The sequence below is a fragment of the Lampetra planeri genome, chromosome 3 (assembly GCF_965212315.1).
Source record: "Lampetra planeri chromosome 3, kcLamPlan1.2.h2, whole genome shotgun sequence".
Taxonomy (NCBI): domain Eukaryota; kingdom Metazoa; phylum Chordata; class Hyperoartia; order Petromyzontiformes; family Petromyzontidae; genus Lampetra; species Lampetra planeri.
Window position 1 is genome coordinate 18,190,152 of NC_136109.1, and position 13,672 is coordinate 18,203,823.

Here is a 13,672-nt window from a genome sequence, read left to right on the forward strand (position 1 = left end):
AACTGGGAGAAGGAATGGATAGCGCCCGTGGCATGGCACGCTGGCCGCTTTGCATGGCAGGTCATGTGAATGCTGAATGAATGGCTGGTCTCTCATAAATCTGCCTCTGAAGTTCTCTGGCCAACGTATCAAATCCCTCTACCCCCACTCCCCCCTCCACCTTGCAACTCCACACTCCGAACTGGGGGGAGGGGGGGGGGTCGGGCCGTGACCTACAGAAAGTCGGTTGAGGTGGTCTCCCCTTGCCTTCAACGCCATCACCGGACACGATGACTACCGGCAGTCCAGCAGCCACTTGTGTTCATCATGACGGGGGTAGCTCAGATTATAGCATGGCTCCATTTTTCACCAACTGAATTAAAACATTTCCAGGACTGCACATCAGTACATATCTCTACCTAAACTGCAAGGTCCTAACCAACCTTTCCAAGTGCCATGCTAGCCCCACTGGGCGCTCGTGAAGAGCACGCTCAAATTGAAACAACGCCCAGAGCTCTTCTACACTGACAGGATTCCATTGTGAGCAGATTCTATTGACCTGGTCAGAGCCTTGCAGTGGTGTGGTCGGTGTAGCCAGCATCGACCGCCAAGTCCAGGTGAATTTCTTCAGACTCGTTGTACCACACGTGCGAAGAATGCCACGTGCGTCAACCTACAGCGCGCCGGCCAATAGGAATGCCCGTGCTGCAAGTGTTAATGGTGCGTCACGAAAACCACGTCTGGGTGCAATGGAATGGTGCCAATTCCTCAAGCACACGCCAACAGACCAGCTCCATTAGCCTGGAAAACATCAACACGATTGAATTCGTGTTGATGTATTCAGCTGGGCAGGGCATCTAGATGGGCAAGATTGACGGCGGGATGGAGGCCGATGGAAGGAATGAGGAAAAGAGGCAGACAGAAAACGATGAGACGGTGGTTACGGGCCTCGAATATATTGGGGGAGTGCACTGGACGGAGGTGGCAGCAGGCGATTATTGAGAGTGCACGACCCTGAGAGGGAGGGGGCCCCTTTTCCCAGCAGTGGTGATATTAATGGATAGAAAGTGCTTTTGCCAAGGCGCTTCACAGCAATTAGAAAATTGTACAAAGCATGATAACGAATTGAAATGAATAATTGGGTTATTGTAAGTGGCGGTGTAGTTTTGACGACAGCAGAACAACAACAGAGATTGATTATAAAGAGGGGCTGGGGGATAGGCCTGGTCGTAGCTTGGGGAGGTGGGGGGGGGGCTTGGGGGGTGGACCAGAGTTCGGAGGCATCATTGCATTGGGAAGACCCCGTGCTTAGAAGCAATTGCGATGCCTCGAGCCAGGAGGGGGAAGCCCCCCCCCACCCACTGCGAGCGAGACGTTTCTTGTCAACTCAACGGAGGTGAAAGTCAAATGTAAAAAGCACTCGAGAGCGAGAAACGAAGCACCGTTTTGCAATAATTTATTTGAGAGGCCAAAGTACTGTGTTGTACACTGTAACAAAGACTGAACAGGTGCTGAAATAGGAACGCTTCTGCACAGCACTTCACAACTATAGCACTGGGGGAGGCAGGGGGTGCAGGGGGAAGTAGCACTTCCTACAAAATACAGTGGTAAAAGACTCGACATCATACCAAAACAGCAGCACCGAGACTACCGTTATGCCGCACTGTTATAGAGTATTAGCAAGAGTGACTTTTAAGATGAAGAAACATTACAGCATGCACGACTGACCGAAGCAGTTTAGTTTAGACATTACGTAAAAGGAACAAAAAAACGTCATTAAAGTTACATGGTAATGAATACCCTTGACCCCAAACCGTGATGAAATTGTCACAGCATCATTGTTTCAACGTCAATTTGTTTTGTTCACATTGCATCACAGCTTTGTTTGCGCTCGGTCGCTTCCTAACTCGTGAAACTTTCTCCTATTCCTCGCACTTTCGGTGGCTCCCACACAGGATGGTTTAACAGCGGTTTAGTGTATCCATGTGGGTCACACACACGCTTTGTGAAGCGACAGTGGGACACGACGACATCTCTGCTGCTTTACGCTGCCGCGGTCGAGCTAAAGAGCAGCATCACTTCAGCAGCTCGTCAGCCCGGACGACGACTTCAAATATCTACTCTCTATCTCATCTGTATTGTATGAAAGCAATTTTTTGTCAAATTCACATGCCGTCCAGCCGAAAGGCAACTTTCTCATTAAACATTCTTAACTTTTCTGATCTACGTTGAAATATAATTTACGCGTGTAGTGTGAGTTTGTGACGTTGAAAAATGTCAGCTGCACTCCTACGCATGTCACATGGTGTTGCAGCGAGCCTCCAAGCACGGTGCCTGGGCACTGCGATTGCCTCGTGCTGAGATGAACTCCGCTGAGCCTGCCATGTGCATGCAGTAGGTGGGGGCAACTGCCCATTGTGAGATTCGCAAAAGCATAATCTCATGTCGAATAGAAGCCACGCACTCTTTTGACAATTTCCAAAAGCGTAAGCCGATGCGCAAGCGTCACAGCTCATGTCTGAAATATTACACACCGACTACAATCATCCCCCCCCCGCCCCAAAAGTCTTCACCGTTAAACGGGAGGTGAACCTGTGCGAGCCTTCACCAGGTCCGACGAACAACAATGAGGGGGGAGAATTTAAATTTGTAGCCAGCCCCGCTGCTCTCTACCCCAACGCAGATGCACGTCAATTCCAATAAACGCTTATAACATGTGTTCCACTGCTACACACGCAGCTACACGCGCACACAAATCGTATCAATAGATGGGAGAAAGTTATTTCAAATGCACAGGGAATATGCAAATGTTTATTCTCATAATAAGTCTTTTGGCAAGAACTGGTATCATGTCAGCCAAAGTATTGACTTTTTTCCTGACAAATGATTCTCCACAGTTTTAATTTTACTGAAGTTACTGAAGCAGCAACAATTTATTTCCATTACGAGTAACATTTATAGCTTAAGCATGACGGTTATTTTTTTTTATTAAGTATGTTGCAATTATTCTACGGATGTTAAGAACTAATGGCATAAATGTAGTGTTAAATTTAACTATGAAAAGGTGATGACTAAATGAACCCGTTCTGAGCATTTAATTTTCAACTGAATAAAGCATGTGAGCCCATTTAAAGGATTTCAGTGTTGAATCCATCTCACCGAGTACCGAAATGGCACGGACAGCAATATGTTTTGAGTCTCGCTCTTTTTCAGAGGCAAGTATAATTGGCTTTTTTGTTGTTGTAAATATACAGCGCAGAAGAATATTCAGAATTCACATTACATGGAGGAGGTCAGGGGTTTGATCCCGACCCTGGCGCCTGTTGTATATTTGGAGTTTGCACGTCTCTCTCCCAGTGGTCATGTGGTTTTGTTCTCCGAGTCCTCCGGATTTTCCCTCCACTTTTAGAAACATGCGTTTAGATTATTTGGCTGCGATAAATTTCCACTGGACCATCTGTGAAAAAGAGCTTCATAGCTCATCATATTTTTCCAGAATAAATAAAGATTCCGATTGTGATAAATATGAAAGATTTTCTCTCAGCTAAGACATGGGCCTTGTTTGAAAAACACTGAAATCCAGAAATGGTCACTCCGGCCTAATCAGCATCAACATCGCAGAGCAAAAAAAAATACTTTTCGAGTCTCCAAATCCTTCATTTACTTCAAAGTTTCTCAACCGTAGAAAAACCAATGTGCCTTAAACAAAACTATACAAAACATCTCTAACCACACAAAGGTATTACAAAACAATAATAAATGAAAACATACCCTTGCGAACACTGCATCACAGGCAATATGCCTAAGCAAATTGTAAAGTAACTATCAAGCTGCAATGCACTTTAGTGCACATTTAACAGTTTCCAAAGTGATTAGGTATATCCTAAATCAACCCACTTAGTGTCTTGAAATCTCCCAACACCCGTTTCGAGTGACCACAAACTCCGGTACAAATGAGCGCGGACACCACATGGCCGAAGCACACTTGACAGCAAGTGAAGAATACAAAAAGTTTTTACCTTGTTTGAGAAGGCGACATTAGCAACAGACAAAAGCCACGTTTCTGAATCAAAGAGGAGCATTGCTTTTAAGCAAACCGTTCACTTGACCACACTCTGCAAAAAAAAAATGTATGTGTGCAAAAGCATATCATTCTCTCGCTTGCACCTTACCAAAAGCCAGACTTACCCAAGTGGAATTACTTAAGGATAATTAATTAGAGAGGTGGCATATGGCATGAATGCTAAACGATATCATTGTAGTCATTTTTACGCTTTCGTCTTGTTCACAACTGGTAACAGCCAGTTTGCAAAAAAAAAATAACTTTGCCAGACTTATTTTTGCTTTCCTGCATAAAAAAATGTATTCAAGTTTGGTCCTCCTAAGTTGCACTTCATATTTATTAACTTTACACCTTTTTTTTGTTTTTACAAGGGGGAGCTGTCAAAATTATGTCAAGCTTAGTGGCAAGCAGATGTTGCCTGCATTCAATGTAAGGGACGGTCAGTTCCCAATCCCAACTGACCAATTTGCATAACTCGTTTTCAAATTTGTTCATTTAAAAAAAGCGAGCACACATTACTTTTTACCACTTCCATCGTCCCTGTCCATCTCCTCACTCTCTGCCCTATCATTTAAATCACTCACAATTCTGACGCTTGCCAGGAAAAGAAAAATGTCCTTGGGCTACAACACTTTTATGAAATAATTATTAAAAATAAAAACGCAAACAGTCACGAAAATGCGTGTAAATCATATCGATGTAAGCCCTCTCCTCGCTGGCCCAAGAGGCCGCCACGGCCACTCGGTGCGGTGCGACCACCAGGCCTAGATTACGACCGTCCGGGACCCTAATCCCGAACCTCCGTTCGAATTCCTTGCATCGCATCTGGGTCTGCTGCTGCCCCCACCCAACTACTCGACACTCAGGCTGCTCTGGCTGCTGGGTAAGTAACTTAAGTTGGCACTGACAGGTCGGGTTCTTTATAGACCATTGGTCCTGCCGTGGCATTATAACCATCGTCATCATCATCTTACCATTGCCTTATCGTCACCTTCGTCACGATCGTTACCATGACCAAAGCGAGCAGCAGTCACATGGCCGGGCCCATGGAGCGTCATTGGTGGAACCTAACGTAACGGGTAATCGGGGTCTGGTGATCGCACGGCGCTCTGCTGCCGGGCGAGGCTCAGAACTCGATCTTGCAGGCGGGGAACGATTCTTCCTGCATGACGACTGTGCTGCTGCTCGCCAGCACCATGATGCTCAGCTCCTTGAGCCGCGCGTGGCTCTCCTGGTACCACTCGCGCATCACCTCCGTGTCATGCGTCGGGATCAGCGTCACCTGCCGGGTTGGCCGGGGGGCGAGGGGGATGGGGGTAGGGAGGGCGTTTGTAGGTCGAGGGAGGAAGACAATGCGATGAGTTTGGTTATTTAAGACTCGCGTTCATTTCAATTTTGAAGCATTGTCGATGACTGTACCCGCACATATCGAACGATAAAAATGTTATTCCAGCCCTAAAGCGCGTGTGTCTTTGTGTCTGTTGGATCGCACCACACATTACGATGGCTGCTGCCGCCCTCGTTACCTGCAGGGCGTTGTTCCCCCACTGGGCTTTGGCCTCCAGCAGGCAGTCGAGCACGCTGCGGCTGGGCTCCTCGCTCGCCGGGTCGTTTCCGCTCACCACATAGTGCGCGGAGCGCACACGCCGGAAGAACTCGACATCGGCCGTCTTGGCGCTGCAGTGGTTGGGGACGTAGGCGAGGTCGACGTAGACGTGCGGCCCCGAGGGGTAGGACGCCAGTAGGCCCGCCGGCTTGCCGGCACCTGGAGGCAGCGGGATGAGAGGCGCGTTCAACAAGGCTGTGGCAGGTGACCGCGATCAGCTGAGAATATACGAGGGTGTCTCACTCTGCAGAGAGGCTGGATTATTTGGCGACGGTACGGATTTCGTTAAACTATTGGGTAAGGAGCAGAGCTAGGCCATGGTACTCGGATTTTGCTGGTAGACGGCAGACGGATAATGGGATTAAACACAGCAGTGCCCTTGCACAACTGCACATGATAAATTCAGAAAGATGTAAACAGAAATATCCTCAAACGGTGTAAAAACTTGTGAAATTTATTAAAGAATGAAACTGTAGTGCTGGCTGTATGAATCTGAACATTTTAACATTGGGTGGAATAGCTGTAGTGTTGAGCAACAAAATGCATTGCCCTCATGTAGAAATTTGAACACTTCAAAAACTGAAAGAACAGATGGGGTGTTGACAATGCCACTCTCTCACATAATGTCAAGCTGGCCTTAATAGGTGCTTACTAACAGGACTTTCCCCTATAGTATATATGGCTAAAACACGTTTGTTTTTCTTGTGCAAACGAGTAGGTGACACGTACATGTAGACCATCATCGTGGCTCTCAGGAGTAATCATTGTCGCCTTGGCAAGAAAACTTATACATACTTAAATCTTTCTGGATCTAGACCTCAAGACTTTAACCTCATCGAGTTGAGTTCTTCAAACTGATGATGGCATCAGGCCTTGATCGAACATTTCACAGCCACTGGCTGATTTATAAAGGAAACAGAGATTGCAGAAGTTACTCAAGGATTAGGAATCTAGTAGAGGCGCTAGTTATGATGGGGGCCAAGATCCGATATCTGCATCTTTCAAAACAGCCGTAAAGTTCCTGTTGCTTCCGTGTAGAGATAGGTTGCTCATAGGAACCACGATCATGCTATGTGTAAATATTTTCAGAAAAATTACCCAGCCATTGGTGGCAATTAAGCATTCATGACTGCATTCATGACATCACTGTTGCGAACTTGATGCTCTACAAAACCAGTCGACCAAACTGCCGATTCATCAGAATACAAACGCGCAATTTGGATTACTCTCAATTACCTGTTCCAGTGGCCTTTGTCTGTCCGGCACCGCCCCGGGAAGCATTGACGTTCACTCCATTCTTGGCTTCTTTGTCCTGCTTGGTTATTTTGGTTTCAGCTATTTTGTTCGGCTTGGATGTAGGCTTCTCCTTCCCAGCGGCGCCCTTGGGCTGAGCGGCGCTCGGTTTGGCTTTCCCGTCTGGTTTCTTGGCACCCTTCGCACTTGCCTTTGGATTCGTCTTGCCTTCCTTCTTTGACTGCTTATCTAAATCAGCCTCCTGGGTTTCGGGGTCCGCCATGCAGACGTTTGGGTCCGGGGGCGGTGGGAAGGGGTCCACAGGAGCCGAAGGCGACGCGTCGATCCTGCTTCGAGCGTCGACCCGAACCGACTTGTTGCTCTTGTCCGAGGACGTCTTGTCACTCGGGAGGCAGTCCGAGTCATCCTCAGAGTCCTGGGCGGCCTCCGCCGTGCAGTCCTCGGTTCCGGGAGGGATGTCGGAATCGCTGCGAGTCGGCAGCGATTCACTGGCGGAGGTCGGGGGCGTTTCCTCGGTCGGGGACGGTCCGAACGAGAGGCCGCCCGAGTTGTACTGATTGCTCGACGGCCTGTAGAAGCTGTCCGCCGGCTTGGCTCGGTCCTGCGAGTGCTCGCTGTCGTCTGAGAAATCCACAGGGCTCTGCGTCACGCCGCTGTGCTGCAGCCCCTCGCGATGGTGCTGGAACTCGCAAGACGCCACCAGGCAGAGATCCACATCGTGCGCGGATTCATCAACATCCTCCTCCTCCTCCTCGTCTTCGTCGTCCACGTTGTCTTCATCGTTGTGGTTGTTGGGACCTCCCAGACCTTCGAACGCGCGCACATGTGGTGGCGCCACCTCCTCCTCGACATCCACTTCATTCTCCTCCACGTCGGCCTCGGCATCGCGGTGCTGCGCTTCGCTCAGGCCCTCGGCCATGGAGCCCACGACCCTCACAGGCGACGGGGTGGCAGAGCTCGACGGGCTCGGGCTGTTACCCTGGAAAAACTGCGACTGCGGAGTGATGACGTCGACGTCGAAGGGGCTGAAGTCCACCTCGGTGGGGCCGTTGGAGGCGATGGAGGCGAGGGCGCCCCGTGGCTCAGCCAGGGTGGAGGGGCGCGGCGACATCTCAGGGGGGGAGATGGACATGGGCCGTGGGTCTGACGGATCGCGGTGAGACTGCTCAGGGTCTGGCAGCGAGGCTGGAACCTGCTCCATGGACACGGAGAGAGACTCGTCCACCTCGGTGGAGTGCGGAGAGCCCACCTCGGCGTGCAGGGAGGGAGACACCTCGTCGCCCGTCGTGGCGGCCGTGAAAGGGTCCAGGAAGGAGCTCGTGGCCAATGACGTCGTGGAGGCCGACACTGCCGCCATAATGGCAGCCTCGTCGGTGGTAGGCGTCACCGAGCGGTCCGAGAGGGAGGCGGCGGAGATGGACATCTTGCTCTCCTCGCGCGCCGAGAACAGCTGGCTCGTGTCATCAGCGCGCGTCGGCGACACCTCGATCAGCGGGGCGCGTGCCTCCTCGAAGGGGTTCCCCGAGAGGCTCAGGGAGAAGTGCGCCTCATGCGGCACCGCTTCCTTGAACTTGCTTGCAACCTTATGGCTGGCACCGTCCACTACTGCAGCCGACGCGATCTCCTCCGACGCAAAGCCGTCCTTCTCATATTCCTTGAACGTGGAACCGTTCTCGAGCACGCCGACGATGTGCCCGTCGGAACTCCGCTCGCAGTGATTGACCGCTGAGGCCTCTTCGTGGCCACTGGGCGAGTGTAGGGCCATTTCCGGGAAGAGTTTGAGAGGCGAGTTTGGCAGCGCGGGGACACTGGGGACCTTGTTGGAGCCCTCGACCAGCAAGGAATCCTCCACCAGCGGTGACTGCATGTACGGAGTGATTCCTGCACTCAGCGGCGGAGACGATGAGGACCTGGTCTCCTCTAATCCACCTCCGAATATGTTGCTGCCAAAAGACGGAAGTTCGTACAGTGCAGGGAGGGTGTCGTCTAAATTACTGAGAAGCCCCCCTTTCTGGGAAATTTCCATTGGCGTCAGGTCAAATTTTACACTGCGGTCGCTGGCTGGAGTCTTGTCGAGAGGTATGTTGCTCGAAGTGGTGAATGTGTCCACGTTCACTTCTCCCCGGATATGTTCAGGGCTTTCCACCGCTGGACTTCCACCATCCTGACTTTGTGAAGGTACATCAGAAGCAGTGTGGTGGTGGTGGGGCGAGGCACCTTTTTCATTATCCAGTTGCTGGAAATGCTGGGAATCGTGCTCAGAAGGAGCCCAATCTTTATCATCCGACTGGTGGAATTGCAGCACATTTTTATCAAGGCCATCGCCATCCAACATTGACGAAACGGGGGGGAATGACTTGTTTTGAACACCAGGATCAAACTCTGCACGTGAGCTCGTGAAAACGGCTCCACCAGTTTTTGGACTCCCAACAGGAGAAGCTTCAGCAGTTTCTGGTTCCTCCACCATTTCTCCATCATCATCACTTCTGTCATCCTCCCTTAGCATTTCGTCATCATCATCTGCCAAATCACTGTCAGCAGACTCTGCTTTTGCAACGGCAGGTGCCTCATGGGCGTTATTCCCGCCCTGGTACGCCAATTCTCTTCCGCCATCCGCATCCATGTGACATTTACCTCCAACGTCATACTCCTCTCCATCCAGGTGTGCAGAGTTTTCCCGGTGACAAGGCGTCTCCTCTTCGTGAGGAGACGGTTCGGCATCCGTGGTGGTAATTCCCTCGTCAGGGGAGACCAAGGACATCCCAATGTTGTCTGTTTTCTGCGACACAACAAGCACTTCCTCCTGCGGGCTTGGGATGATCTCTTCCGTCGACTGTTTGAATTCGACACCATCCTTTTTCACCTCATCAAAATCTTTGGTGAGATCTTCCGGCGAAGAGATCGGAGTTTGCTCCTTCGCTGCAGTGGCAATCTGATCAGCTTTCCCTTTTGGCTTTGCAGCTTTTATCTGCACTTTAGTTTTCTTCGCCTCTGTGGCTTTCGCGGCTAAGGCAACTGGCTTCTTCACGTCGGCGCTGTCCTTACGCGGCGCGGTCGTCTTGCCAAGGGGCTTCTTGGCGTCGCTCGCAGAGGCCTTCAGTTCAGGCTTTTTCACTGGCTTAACATCTTTTTTGACTTCCTTGCTTGTCTTTGTATCCTTCACATCCTTCTTGTCGTCCTTCGATTCTTCTTTTTTTATATCCTTCTTGGTAGGTTTATGAAGTTTATCTTTGCCGTCCTTACCGATTGCTGGCTCCTTGGCCACCTTGGGCTTCACCTCGGCCTTGGCTCTGTCAGCGCCGGCCTTGTTGCCAGTGTCGGGCCGTCCAGCAGCTGAAGATTTCACAGCAGCAGGGATGGCCTGTGTCTTCTCGGCTCTGGGCATCTTAGCCAAATCCGTTTTAGAATCTACCCTCACCATCGCTGCCGTTTCCCCCTTCTTGGCCGTTCCGGACCTAGAGGACATCTTGAGGCTCTCCTTGCTGTCAGTCCTGTTCTTCGGCTTCAACTGGAAGGGCTTCGCTTGGGCCGCGGCGCCAGATGCCAGGTCCCGCTGCGTCACCACCGGGTGCTTGAGAACCTCCAGGTGCTTCAGTTTCTCGAGGCCTTCGAGGATCTTGTTTTGCGGGGCGTTGCCGGGAAAGAGCGTGCGCACGATGCGCTCTGTCGGGCTGGCGGGGTGCCACACCAGCAGTACCGCCACCGAGGTCAGATACGGCACCGAGACCTCGCCCTCCTTGCCGTTGGGCATCACGACGCCCGACTTGGCCTTGCCGTTGCCGTTCCACTTCCGTAACATGAACTGCATCTCCTTGCTGTCCTTGACGGGGTTGAGCACGTACATCTCAAGCCGCCCAACGCCCAGTTTCTGGAACAGGATGATGGGCTCCAGCGTGGGGCTGTTGGTGCGAAACAGCGGCTCGGGCTGGATGCCCAGCTGGCTCAGATGCTGCAGAGTCACGCACGCCTCGTCCAGCCCTCGTCTCACCTGGCGGACAAGCAAGTCAAGGTAGACGGTATGTCAAACGTGCAGTGACAGGGCCAATGATAAGAGACAATCAAGCCAACAGCTGCTTTATTACGATTAGGTATTAGTTGAACAAATTGTTACTTCGGGCACAGAGGTTTAGGGGCCATCCATTTAGTACGTACGCAAAAATCCGTCAAAACCTGACCCCTCCTCCCCTCCCTGTACGCACGCATACTTTTTATCCCCCCCCCCCCCACCTGTGTACGTACGCTTGACACACCCCCTCCCCCCACCAAATCCTATAGAACGACCGATATTTAATCCACGCAGAAACGATCAAGGATTAATAATATTCACATGTGGGTGATGGGAAATATTTCAATTTCAACAAGCCATATATAATAGCTGGCCATGCACATTACAAGTGGCAGTCTATATCCGACGTTGAAGATGATGAGCCCATATCTGAACCTGGCTTGGGTCTCCCCCCTCCTAGGGTAACGTGATGTAAAATAAATACCTGGCAAGTGACGAGCTAGCAATGGGGAGACAAACTCAGCCAGGTGTGCGTGGTGCTATCTCATCTTGCGTGCTTTTGCCATAACAGGGCCTCAATAGAGGTTCACTGCCTCAGTGCGTACACACCTATAATATGAATAGAATTTAAGTGGAAATATCACATTAAACGATGCGAAAAGACAAAACTGTTTTCACATTACTATACAGTGTAAAATTTCCGATTAACTTCGTTTCCATGCCAAGAGAATGGAATATCACATTTCGCCGCCATTAAGATGCAGAGGATATTGCTAATAACCAACTTTCCATTCATGTTTTTGTTCATGCTTTTAGAGAATTTTTTTTTTTATAAATACAGATTATGTGCCATTATTGCATTAACGTATTGAAAGCATTTGAATATACTATCGTAAAATAAGTTTCCCAAGGACATGTTTAAAAAATTTAATTAGAGTGAGCTATATGAAATTAACCCTTTTAGAAAATGTTCTTTCAAAATCCGCTACCCATCGGGAACCTTACAGAATATATATAATGGAATTACCACACATTCGCACGTAATGTAACATGAGATGGGCTCACAACACACGTCAATTTTCAATTAAAATTGCAAAAGGCAACAATGCGTCGTTAAGAAAAGCATGCAAAATACTAAAGCCTGCTACTGCACAATTCATTTTAATCTATCTCCTACTTTTGCCAAACCCATCAAATGATGCATTCGTGACTTCCACAGAAAGAAATCGGCTGAGCAGCAGTGAGAAAATAGCTTAAGCAAAATGTGACTCTTTTCTGCAACATCGCAAAAAGGTGTGAGAGATGCAGGACAAAGTGTAGATTGATAATATTAACATTAGTGCCTTTAGTAAAAACCAAAACCAAGACAGAGCACTGTAATATTGTCCTTTACTTTGCCAAGAAAGTTTCACTAAGTCTCAAAATAATTTTACAGGATGGCACTGTGTTATGTCCTTTCACAGTATTTTTACATTGGAGGAATTGAAGTACCAGGAGAAAACCCACACATGAAGCATGGTGCACATCTGTTTTCTAAGGTTATTTAAACTCATATATATGTTTCATATTTTTTTTCATATCTGGATTTGAGGCCAATTAAGTGCAGAACTCAACTGAGTGTGAGGGTATTACTGTACAATCATTGGTGACCAGGCCTAGACGATAAACCACTCCCAACACTTGAAAACCGGGTTTAATCACAGGTGGGTCAAACTTAAGATTCAAGGTGAGGATCTCAAGAGGGCCCAGCTCAATGCTCGGACCTCTGAGCTGCACAGCCCATTTCACTTTCACAAACCACAATGGGCCAAACAATAGAGCATGAAAAACGAACGTTGGCGGCGGGGTCACCGGACTGCCCCATCTTGTCGGGGACGTTGAAGAAGACGACCCCGAGCTCGGGCGACACAAGGTTGCGCAACCACTCCGGTGACGTCGCCCCGGGCGGCCTGCCCCCCTCCCCGCCGCTCTGCGCCTCCGCCTCCGCCACCTTGCGCTCCAGCAGCGCGTTCACGCCCGGCAGGTTGTCGGCGCCAATGTGCGTGAGCAGCAGGGCGTCGAGCCGGTCCAGGTGGCGTGCCAGCTTCCAAAAGCCGGCGCGGCGCTCCGAGCCTCCGTCCACGAGCAGCGTGAACCCGTTGATGGCGAAGAGCGCCGCGTCCCCGCGCCCGCCGGGGAACACGTAGCAGCACGGGCGCGACAGCTTGAGGAAGCCGCCCGACGCCGGTGCCTCGAGCACGCCGAACGGAGATGGCGCCTCCCACGACTCGGCCAGGTACTCGCTCAGCTCGCACGCGCCCTCCATGCCGGGCGGCAGCAGCGCCGGCGGGTTCACGGCGACGGCCAGGGCGGACGAGACGACTCCGCCGTCGGAGGGGAGGCTGCCCCAGGAGGCGCTGTCCACGACGGAGCAGCACAGCGTGAGCTCCGCACGCTGCTCGGGGAAGGCGGCGCTCAGGGATTCCTGCACCTGCCGGTCGGAGGGTGAGGGTGGCGCGTGTGCGGCGCAGACAGCGGGAGGACAGGAGATGAGGTTGCCTTATTTTACGAAGCAAGTTAATTGCCCGCAAATGTGTTTATTCATTGGGTAAAACCACATGGCAACAACGCGTTTGTGGATGAGGCACTGCCCACGCCCGTGTGGGTTGTGAGGTTTGGTTATTTTACTCTCACCACACTGGTCTGTGCAGGTTGGTGAATGTGGGGAGCACCGATGTGGAAGCATAGAAATACAATATCACAACGGATTGTGCTCTGATACTTC

At 50.6% G+C, this 13,672-nt stretch overlaps 1 protein-coding gene across 1 annotated transcript in view; it reads right to left on the bottom strand.

Moving 5' to 3' along the window:
* Positions 1–1,418: 1,418 nt before the first annotated feature.
* The window catches only part of LOC144739499 (microtubule-associated protein 1B-like), a 72,254-nt gene continuing 60,000 nt past the window's right edge, over positions 1,419–13,672 (bottom strand). Inside the window, exons 5-8 of the mRNA XM_078622452.1 lie at positions 12,743–13,378; positions 6,885–10,890; positions 5,569–5,807; positions 1,419–5,324 (exon numbers count right to left, since the gene is read on the bottom strand). Of these exons, the coding sequence (XP_078478578.1) occupies positions 5,169–5,324; positions 5,569–5,807; positions 6,885–10,890; positions 12,743–13,378 (5,037 nt within the window). The 3' untranslated portion in view covers positions 1,419–5,168. The remainder of the gene's footprint in view (positions 5,325–5,568; positions 5,808–6,884; positions 10,891–12,742; positions 13,379–13,672) is intronic.